The sequence below is a fragment of the Mandrillus leucophaeus genome, unplaced genomic scaffold (assembly GCF_000951045.1).
Source record: "Mandrillus leucophaeus isolate KB7577 unplaced genomic scaffold, Mleu.le_1.0 Scaffold714, whole genome shotgun sequence".
Lineage (NCBI taxonomy): Eukaryota > Metazoa > Chordata > Mammalia > Primates > Cercopithecidae > Mandrillus > Mandrillus leucophaeus.
This window is the reverse complement of record NW_012107742.1, coordinates 9,148-20,126: the sequence shown is the minus strand read 5'-3', so window position 1 is coordinate 20,126 and position 10,979 is coordinate 9,148. Positions and strand designations below refer to the sequence as shown.

General features: G+C 47.5%; 1 protein-coding gene across 3 annotated transcripts in view; it reads left to right on the top strand.

Annotated features, from left to right (window-relative positions):
- PFDN1 (prefoldin subunit 1) overlaps window positions 1–10,593 on the top strand; it is a 58,995-nt gene extending 48,402 nt beyond the window's left edge. The window contains exon 4 of one of the 3 annotated variants that reach the window (XM_011965041.1): window positions 9,596–10,593. In XM_011965041.1, the coding sequence (XP_011820431.1) occupies window positions 9,596–9,679 (84 nt within the window). In that variant the 3' untranslated portion in view covers window positions 9,680–10,593. The remainder of the gene's footprint in view (window positions 1–9,595) is intronic. The other 2 variants (XM_011965042.1, XM_011965043.1) reach the window with 2 other exon arrangements.
- Window positions 10,594–10,979: the final 386 nt, after the last annotated feature.

Genomic DNA, 10,979 nt, shown 5'->3' with positions numbered 1-10,979 from the left:
GAATACAGTGGCTTGATCTCAGCTCACTGCAACATCAGCCTCCTGGGTTCAAGCAATTCTCATGCCTCTGCCTCCCGAGTAGCTGGGACTACAGGCATGTGCCACCACACCTGGCTAATTTTTGTATTTTTAGTAGAGACGGGGTTTCTCCATGTTGGCCATGCTGGTCTCGAACTCCTGACCTCAGGTGATTCGCCCGCCTCAGCCTCCCACAGTGTTGGGATTACAGGCGTGAGCCACCGCACCTGGCTGAAATGAGAGTTTCTAAGAGGTAGTGCAGATGGGTAGAAGAGGAGGAGTTCCAGGACAGCTTCTTGTGAAATGCAGCATTCGGAAGCTGAGCAGAGGAGGGGTAGTCAGCAAAGGAGAACTTAGAAAGAGTAGCCAGTTATGTCGGAGGAGAACAGAAGTGTGGTGTCATGAAAGCTAGAGGGAGAAAGTGTTCCAAGAAGTGTGTTGAACACTGTTGAGAGGTTGAGTAAGATGACAGAGAAGCACCCATAGAGATCACTGGACTTGAATCATAGCCAGTTCATTAGAGGAGGCAGAAGTGTGCTTGGAGAGGTCTGAGGAGCAGATAGGAGGGAAGGCAGGGGAGGCAGCTGCCTCAAAAAACTGATTCAAGAAGTTTTGTAGAAAAGAGGCAGTACTTACAGAGGACTGAGAGGTAAAGAAAGAATTTTTTAATGATTTGCCTCACCAAGAAGGATCTTGCAGAGAAAGAAATAGAAGATTAAGAAGAAAGGAAGGTTAACAGTAAGAGTGAAGTTTCTGAGAAGGTATGTGGGGATGAAATCATTGTCTAAGTGGAAGGGTTGTGTGTTTTTGTTTTGTTTTGAGACAGGGCCTTGCTCTGTCATCTAGGCTCGAGTGCAGTGGAGTGATCACGGTTCACTGCAGTCTCATCCTCCTGTACTCAAGTGATCCTCCTGCCTTAGCCTTCTGAGTAGCTAGGGCTACAGACATGCACCACCATGCCCAGCTGATTTTTTTTTATTTTTGTAGAGATGGGTCTCGCTATATAGATAGGGTCTCGCCAATAGGTGGGTGATATTCTCGGCCAGGGTTCCGTAAATTACAGCCCAAGGGCCAGCTGGTCTCAAACTCCTTCCCTCAAGTGATCCTCCCACCTCAGCCTTACAAAGTGCAGGGTTGTATTTTGATTCCTTTAAAAACGCAGTACAGGCATGCTATCAATTTTAACAGAGAAAGAAGAGACTATACATACAGGTGTAGGTCGATTAGTAGATTTGGTAGCAGGAAGATAGAGTTCTCCTCAGATTTATTTTCTCAGCTGAGGAGAGGAGGGAGCATAGGAGATTTGAGGAGACAAGACAAAGCATGAAATAGTTATTTTGGAGAGCAGACAATGAACATATAGAGGAAGTTTAATAGAATTTTCATAGTGCCCATTTGGGATTCATGGCCCTGAATTTAAAGTGAGACCATTTAGCACAATTTAGCATTTTCCTCCAGGAACATTCAGCCACTCAGGTGAGGCATGGAGTGGGTAGATGGTTGAATTTAATCTGGGTTGGCATTTTCCCAGGTAAGTGCAAGAGAGGGAGAGAGGGACATAGGTGAAAGGGTATTTATAAGGAGAATAAATATAAATGATGGACTATGTAAGCAAAGCTGGGTAGGAAGGGAAAAGCCCATGGAAGCATAATGGATAACGAACAACTTGTTGCATGACAAGGTTGAAGAAATGCTGGAGCGAGAGTATCAGAAGTGATCTGGAAGAATATGAGGTAGTGGTGGTGAAATGGACACTTCAGAGGTGTGCAGCTTCTAGTGTTGACAAGACCTAGGGCATGACCATGGACTGGGTGACTGAGGTGGGGTAACCATAAATTTGTGAAGAGAGGAGCCTGTGCTATTGGGTGAGTCATCTACATTCTTTTGAAGTCACCTTGAATGGTACTGCAGTGGTGGAGAGGGAGACAGGGAGCCACTGATGATGAGGGATAGTGCCCAGGATACTGGAAGATTGCAGCAACAAGGAGGGGGCAGTCCGGTGGTTAAGCATGATGCCGTGAGCTTCAAGGACCAGGGTTTGTGAAGGATGAAGGAGGGGAAATGATTTGGCAGTGAGCTGAATGAATGGATGGAAGGATGGACAGATGGAAATGCAGGCTTTTATTAGGCAGCTTTCAGTGAAAGTTAAAAATCTCTAATTGCTGGACTCAGTCCTACCCTTTAAAGCTCCATCTTTTTAAGGAGCAGACACTGGCAAACCACCGCCTGCCCCGTCCAGTTCACTGCCTGTTTCTGTGCTTTCGAAACATAGCTGTGCCCATTCATCTGCACCACACCCATTTGTTTACACATTGTCTGACTGCTTTTGTGCTACAATGGCAGAGCTGAGTAGTTGTAACAGAGATAACCCCACAGTGAAAGCCTAAAATATTTATTATCTGGCCCTTTATAGAAAAAGTTTGCTGACTCCTGATTTAGAACAAAAAGTTTGAGTCTCAAACTTCAGTGTGCGTCACAGCTGCCTGGGAGGGCTTGTGAAAACACAGATTGCCAGACTCCATCCCCAGGGTTTCTGGTTCAGTGGGTCTGGGTTGGGGCATAAGAATATGCACCTCTAATAAGTTCGCAGGTGATCCCGATGCTGCTGGGAGAGGACTGCACTTGGGGAGCCATTGCTTTCGATAGTTAAGGTAGTGATAGATTCCTTCTTCCCTTAATCTTCTCTGAACCACCTACTTTAGCTGCCCATCGCTTGACCCCATTGCTTGACCCCATCGCTTGACATGATTTGCTGGCTTGTCGTCATCCCTTTTACACCTGGTGCCTGCAGATGGTAGTGATTCTTTGGCTGAGGCTTGATCAGCACCATATGCATTGGGACAGTTGCCGCTCCTGGCTCTGTGCTTCACTCTGAGCTTTGTATCTGGTCTTTCCCAGGTTATCCGGTAGGCTGGGCTTTCTCTGGGACTCACATGAAGCTGATGTGTTAGGGAGGGCAGCAGTAGGTAGAACTCACCTAAACCTCAGGGGGACCGAGCGGCTAAACACTGTTGTTTGAAGACGAATTTTTTCCCCTCGTGTATATCTGCTGTAAAGTGCTTGAGTGGTGTAGGGGTTCGTCTTGGCAGACTGAATTGGGGGTGCTAGCCAGCATGTGATCATAGGTGGGGTTTGGGAGTCTGACCCCATATGGTAACAGTGTCAGTCTGTCGGCAGGTAAAAGCACACCTGGGAGGAAAACACGTCAGCGCTTAGCTGAAGTACGTCTTTTTTCCCTGCCCTTCAGCAGAAAGATCTCTGAAGGGGTTTTTCTTTTCTTTTCTTTTCTTTTCATTCCCTCTTTCTGTCTCTCAGCTTGCTTTCTTTTCTTCCTTTCCTTTCATTTCCTTTCCTTTCCCTTTTTCTTTTCTTTTCTTTTCTTTTCTTTTCTTTTCTTTTCTTTTCTTTCTTTGTTTTTCTGAAGGATATTTCTAAAGTAGTGTCTGGAAGATGCAGGGACAGTAACTCTTTCCGAGATTTCTCTTTGTTCTCCTGCTCCATGCCTAAGATTGCTTTATCTTTCTTTGATTTGTCTCCCAGCGGTGTAGCTCAGTGGTTACCATATCACCTAGCTGTGTCCTCTGGTGAAATGGATGCACCCAGATGAGTTTACAAGTGGGCGTGTCCATGGACTGCTTAGACCTGTCTCTCAGGTGTCGGATTTTGCCTGCTTCTGTTGGCGCTCCTCACCCATCCAGGCTGGTGGCTAAGGGCACATGTGCCCTCAGGGCTCTGCCCCGCCCCTACCTGCTCCAGCTGTGCCCATGCTGTCCCTTTTTCCATCCTGACTTCTCTGATTGTGTCCTCTCATTACCTTTTTTCTGTTTTTGTCTTGTTTCCCCTGCCTTGCCTTGTCCGCCATCAAGACATGCCTCTTCAGCCCTCAGTGAGTTCTTGGCCTCTTGCCAAACATACCATATTGTGGGCAGCTGGTACCCTCTGACCATTTTACAGATCTGCTAATGAGCGAACACGTGAATTAGTGAGGCTTTGGGTTTTTAATTTGGAAGTCATGGTAGAGACAGCAAAAAGATGGCCATTGCCTTCAGTTTTTTTGATTAATACTAGAGCTTGAAGTTGGCGGTGGTCTCCAGGAGCTGGAAGCTGCAAATTTTACTTAAGGAAGAAGTATGTGACCAAGGCAGGTCACACTCAGGGTCAGAAACCGTGACTCCCAGCAGAGGGTCTCTGAGGACTCAGCTCTCACGGAAGATCAGGAGCAGAAGGGAACCTAAGTCAGCCTTGTCTGTTGCCTCCAAAGCCTGGATTGGAGGGCAGGAGATGAGCCAGCAGGGCTATTTTTATTGAGACAAAAGTATATATCCATACACATCCATGGTATATCTCCCCTCTCTCTGAGCTCCATGTTAACCTGTTTTGTTTGTTTAGTCTTTAAGGCAAGAGTTCATTTGAAGAAAGTGTCGTGTGGCTAAAGTAAAAATGGGAGTGAGGTGGGGGTGGAGGATCGCCCTGGTATTGCCCAAATCCTCATCTTACAAATGGGAAAATAGAGGAACAGAGAGGAGAAAACCCTTTTCTATACCCCAAGGCAGGACAAACAGGAAAGAAAGAAAAATAATAATAATAATTTAGAGAAGGAGAGCTGGAGACAAAGTTCCTAAGAAAAGAAAAAAGTCTATAGTGATAGCGTCACAAGATGCATTACCTCAGGAGTCTATTTGAGAGATTGTGTCATGTCAGAAAAGTTCTAGGGACTGGAGCCTCTTTCCTTGGTAAGAGGATGAGGATGAAACACCAGCCCCTCAGTCTGACTCCTGGAAAAAAGAACCTCAGGCCGATGAGCAATAACTCCAACAATGTCATTTCCCTGGCCGTGCTGAGCCCCACAGGAAATCTCAGAGTTTGTCATCACGACAAGGGCCCACAAGAATGTCGCTGCACCCAGAGCTTTGTGGTTTGATGCCACTAGAGACTTTACTGGTGAAAGCATTCTGAGGGAAGTTGCTCGGCAAGACAGAAGGATGCTGCAGTGAGGACAGCAGATGCCCTCCCAGGACTGCTGGTAGTAAGTGTGGTTTTCAAATGTCGCTCCTAGCAGCCCTGAGGCTGACATCAGAGCAGTTCCTCAAGGATTTCAGAGTCCAGGACATGGGAAATTGGGGTGGTTTGTTTTTTAGTTTTGCAAGTTGACCTGATAAATCATAAAGGCCTGTTAGGGCCTGTTCTGTTTGTGGAAGCAAGGCCAGATCCAAAGCCCTCATTGGGATCTGTGACATTTGAATTTTATTATTTATTTATTTTATTATAAATTAATAATTTGTAATTGTATAAATTTATGGGGTAAAAGTATTATGATTTATAAATATAATGTGGGCTGGGTGCAGTATTTCACACCTGTAATCCCAGCACTTTGGGAGGCTGAGGCAGACGAATCATTTGAGGCCAGGAGTTCAAGACCAGCCTGGCCAACATGGTGAAACCCCGTCTCTACTAAAGATACAAAAATTAGCTGGGCGTGTGGTGCATAGGGTTTGTTTGTCCCCTGGCAGGTCTCTTATTGAAATTTGGTACCCCCAGACCTCCCTGCAAAAAATTTGATCCCCAGTGTTGAAGGTGGGGCCTGGTGGGAGATGTTTGGATTGTGGGGGCGGGTTTCTTGTGTATGGCTTGGTGCCATTCTCATGGGAGTGAGTGAGTTCTTATGCTTAGTTTCTTCAGTGACTGGCTGTTGAAAAGAGCCTGGCACCTCCTCTCTCTCGTTTCCTCTCTGGCCACATGATTTCTGCACAGGCGGCTCCCCTTCGCCTTCCACCACGAGTGCAAGCAGCCAGAAACCCTCCCCAGAAGCAGATGCTGCACCATGCTTGTATAGCCCGCAGAACTGTGGGCCAAATAAACCTCTTTTCTTCATAAATTACCCAGCCTCAGGTATTCTTTTAGAGCAACACAAACAGACTAAGACACCCCTGGAGACAGAGGCCTCCCAAGGTTCTTCTGTACTCACAGGACCAATCCTGCTATGCCTCTGACCACACTGAATTGCAGAGGCCTGGGTAACTGCCCTTAAAACTTTATAAGCTAGGGTCATACTTATCCCCAAATAATTATGGTAGAACTGACGTATGGGGGCATCCCTCATTTCAGGTATTGTGTTGGTTTTCTACTTGCCACGAATTGGTGGCTTCAAACAACAGAAATGTATTCTCTCACAGTCCTGAAGGCCAGGAGCCCAACAAATGCGAGGGGCTGCAGGGCACGCTTCCTCTGAAGGGTCGAGGGGAGAGTCCGCCCTCACGTCTTCCAGCTTCTGGTGGCTGCCCACAGTGCCTGGCATTCCTTTGCTGGTAGTTGCGTTACCCCGTCCCCACCTCGGTCAGCACAGGGTTCTCCCTCTGCGTGTGTCCCTGTCTTCACAGCGCCTTGTTTGGACGCTAATGACTGGATTCAGGGCCCACCCTAATGTAATATGATCTCATCTTAATTTAGTTACATCTGCAAAGATCGTCTTTCCAAATTACCAGAGATTAGAACTTCAGCATCTCTTTTTGTCAAATTCAGTTCAACCCACAACAGGTGCCTTGTTCTGGGTTTGACTATGATGAGAGTCTTTCTGGGCTTAAATATGCTTGGGGACTGAGACAGGAATTATTGAAATACAGTTAGAAAGGTCCACTATGTTAGGGATATATATTTTTTTAAAGACCTGTCTATTACATTTATTTAAACTAATTAAAAATTTAAAGATGAAGGCAGCACCGCGGCACATGCCTCTAAGGCAAGAGGATTGCTTGAGCCCAGGAGTTTGAGGCCAGCCTGGGCAACATGACCCCATCTCTAGAAACAAAACAAAAATATAGATAGATACGTTAATTTGCATCATTGTTTGGAAACTTGAAGACTTTAGGATATGCAGTGGTAAAATTCATGAAAGTGTTAGAAGACAGAAATTTTACAGAAGAAGGAATTTTTAAAGCTGAGAGGTACAGCCTGAGTTTGGCTGGGGAGCCTGGGTGGGAGGGCAGAAGAGCTCTTGCTTATGTTCCAAGTGTATGGTTTTCAGCAAGTTGGCAGAGACTGAATGCAACAGACCAGAGTCCCTGGGTCCCGGCTGACTTTTGTAGGGGGAGAAGCAGGCTTATTCCACTTACCTTTCCCCGCATTCACATAGGGTCCACAGGGTGCCCAGGTGGTGTATGGCACTGAGCTGTTGCTCCCCTCTGTGTGACACCCAGTGAACATACATTCTTTAGTGTGTGTCAGGGCTTACTAGTATTTGCCTTTTTTTCAGCTTACCATAGTTAAAGTCTAAGAGTTGTTTATTGGCGTGGCACGGTGGCTCACGCCTGTAATCCCAACACTTTGGGAGGCCGAGGCAGGCAGATCACGAGGTCAGGAGTTTGAGACCAGCTTGGCTAACATAGTGAAACCCCATCTCTACTAAAAATACAAAAAATTAGCTGGCGTGGTGGTGTGTGCCTGTAATCCCAGCTACTTGGGAGGCTGAGGCAGGAGAATCGTGTGAACCTGGGAGGCGGAGGTTGCAGTGAGCCGAGATGGCGCCATTGCACTCCAGCCTGGGCAACAGTGTGAGATTCTGTCTCAAAAAGAGTTGTTTATCAAAGGAAGTGTAAGTTCCCACTCTGATATCACAGTGATAGGACTGTATTTGGCTTAGCAGTGTAATTAAAATTCCTTAGCAACCGTATACATTTGCAGGCATTGAATTGAATTGTTATCACGGTCACCATGAGTTGGAGTTTTGCTCTTGTTGCCCAGGCTGGAGTGCAATGGCACGGTCTTGGCTCACTGCAGTCTCTGCCTCCCGGGTTCAAGTGATTTTCCTGCCTCAGCCCCCGAGTAACTGGGATTACGGGTGCCCACCACCACACCCGTCTAATGTTTTGTAGAGACAGGGTTTTGCCATGTTGGCCAAACTGGTCTCAAACTCCTGGCCTCAGGTGATCTGCCTGCCTTGGCCTCCCAAAGTGCTGAGATTATAGGCGTGAGCCACTGTGTCTGGTCACCATGAGTTTTTATGGAGCTCCTGTTGTGTCGCAAGGAATTGTGTGCAACTTAAGACAGATGGGAGATAAGTAAAGAGGGTTCTTTCTAGCCTTAAGGAAATTTGAAGCAAGGAGAGGACAGACAGGAATCAGAGGTTCACGGAAGAACTGATAAAGATTTGTGTATGCCACATTTGGCTTCTGTAGGAAGAAGCTTCTGTATGTATCATTTAGTAAATAGCTAGGCGCGGTGACTCACGCCTGTAATGTCAGCACTTTGGGAGACTGAGGAGGGAGGATCGCTTGGGTCCAGGAGTTTGAGATCAGCCTGGGCAATACAAAAAATAAAAAATTTAAGTTTCTCATTTCTACCAAAAAAAAAAAAGCCAGGCGTGGTGGTGCACACCTACAGTCCCAGTGTACCTAGAGTCCCAGCTACTTGGGCTGAGGTGGGAGGTAGAGGCTACAGTGAGTCGTGATCGCACCATTGCACTCTGAGCTGAGACCTTGTCTCAAAAATAAATAAAACATACAAACAAACAACTAATTGGACGGAGAGCTCACCTGTCCTCTGCCGTAACCTATCCATGCTTCCCTGAGTCCTGTGGGCACTTTAGTGGGTGGAACAGAATCAACAGGTGCTTGGGTGAAGGGGGTTGAGGTGAGAGAAGGGCCTGGGCTGCCCGGTGACTGCATTACTGGTTCCAGTGTGGCTCAGTCACATGTGCCCTGGGAGGTGATAATTTTGAGTATTCCTTTAGGACATGAATAATACTCCTCAAAAAGGGAGGCTTCATTTCATGTCTGTTAACTGGGAATACAGCCACAACTATGTCCTCAGGGCAAGGACCAGTGGTAAAACCACCATACTTCTGGGGTGAGCACAGGGCAAATAATGTACAGACATCATTTCCTTTGACTAATCTTTGTAATCCTGGCTCCTGAAAGTAGTGAAAGTTCTTTGTCTAAGCCATGATTTTTAATTTAGGACCCAGATGGGGTAGAAGGTAAGCCTCCAAAAGGTCTGCTTACCTCAGTGTGTCAGTGTCCTGGATTCCTGGCAGGCAGCAGTCTCATTAGAAAAGCAGATTGCCTCCTGACTCACCCCCGCAGTGCAATGCGAGACAGCCCCACAGCCCTCACAGCAGCCCATATTCCTGCTGGACAGGGCAGAGCATGCACCGTCCATTTTATAGCTGCAGTGGCTACAGACGCCTGGCCCAGGCCATGGAAAACCTTGAGAGGAGATAGTCTGTTACGGACAGGAGCTTTGTCCTGGAATTTCCTGGTCTTTGTCTGTCTGGGATAACTTCGTGTACCGAGATGCCTGTTTTTAGAGTCTGCTTCCTTCTAGGGGAAGAGTGCTACTGCCTATCTTCCACAGAGCGCTTTTGCTTCCTGTACCAAAGCCATCTTCTCCCTGTTGCCTGTCCGTGATCACCCATGGTTCGGAGGTGGGGAGAGCACTGTGGGCAGGTGTGTGTACCTGGCTCACAGTATGCTCCTGGAAGTCACCCGTCACAAAGGAAAAGCCATAACCATTGGACATCAAAGCTGCGTCTTCCAGCCCGGCCCATTCACTCTGGTCCTAACCTTTGTCTCTCATATTGCAGCAGAAAAAGTCCTACCTGGAGCGGAGCGTTAAGGAAGCTGAGGACAACATCCGGGAGATGCTGATGGCACGAAGGGCCCAGTAGGGAGCCTCTCGGGGAAGCTCTTCCTCCTGCCCCTACCATTCCTGGTGGGGGCAGAGGAGTCTCTGCAGGGAAACTTCAGCTTCTCTTCTGCCCCGATGGACACTTTATCTGGATGACCTAGCAACGTCACATTTTCTGCATCACCCTGAGCCCCATTTGCTTCCAAGCCCTGGAGTTTTTACCCTGGCTTTGCCTGCCACCTCTGCCCAGGACACTCTTCCCTCTCGGGGTGTGTGATGAACTCCCAGGAGAGGGAAGATGGGAGCCAGGGCAAGATAGGAAGCTCTGCCTGGGCTTTCCACTAGGCATGCCAGCCAGACCAATAAAAAGCGTCCGTCCCACTCTGCTAAGCCTGCTTTTCTTCAGCAGAGGGATGGAACAGAGGGTGAGAGAGGCAGTGGTCATCTCCACCTTAGCTCCTGCTCCCTCTGTGTCGGAGCCCTTCCTTTCTTGGGGGATGGGCTCTTACCCTCTTCTCTTTTCCCTTCCTGTACCTTTGACTAACCCCTCAGCTTCCGGGCCTGCATGTAGTAGACAGAAGAGGAAGAAAGAACAGACGTTCACAGCTGAATCTCAGTGAACAGAATAGCAGTCCCTGGATGGCAGTCTGCCTAAAGATTCCTTTCCCTGCCTTCTCCCATACATTCCAAAAGGAATTTCAACAGTCAGCAGCACCTCCAAGACTGTCTCCTTTTGGCCAATATCATAAGATGGACACCGTAATCCTGAGGCCTCCTAGAGGCTGAGGGGCAATGGTGTGCTCTAGCTGGCTCATCCCAGCCCAGGTGGGCCAGTTATTCAATTTTCAAGAATTTTGTTGCAAGCCAGTTGTTAAACACAGCCATTATAATTATGTAAATTGCAAATTATGTTAAAAACAAGGATAATAAATATTCAAAATGCATCCCTAATTATATTACTACATTTGACCACGACCTGTGCTCTATCTGTGCACTGGCTGTGATCTGTGAGGTTGGCTCTGTTGGCCCAGCTCCAATGAGTGTGATCTGTGAGGTTGGCCCAGCTCCAGTCAGTGACATCACATTGGTAACTTGAAATCAGCCATGGCATGGTGGGAACACGTACACCACAGAAATAAGACATAGGACATGCTACAAAACATGGCTGGTTTTTTTTTCTTTTTTCTTAAAGAGAGCACTGGTAAACATCAGCACATCCACTGCTTCGGAGGGAAGGCAGAGTCAACAGGGAGCTGTCAGCTGCAGCTGGCTGGGCCAGGGCGGGCCAGCTGATGGAGGAAAATCGGACTTGCTGCTGTGGCAGCCGGGCGCCACCCTGT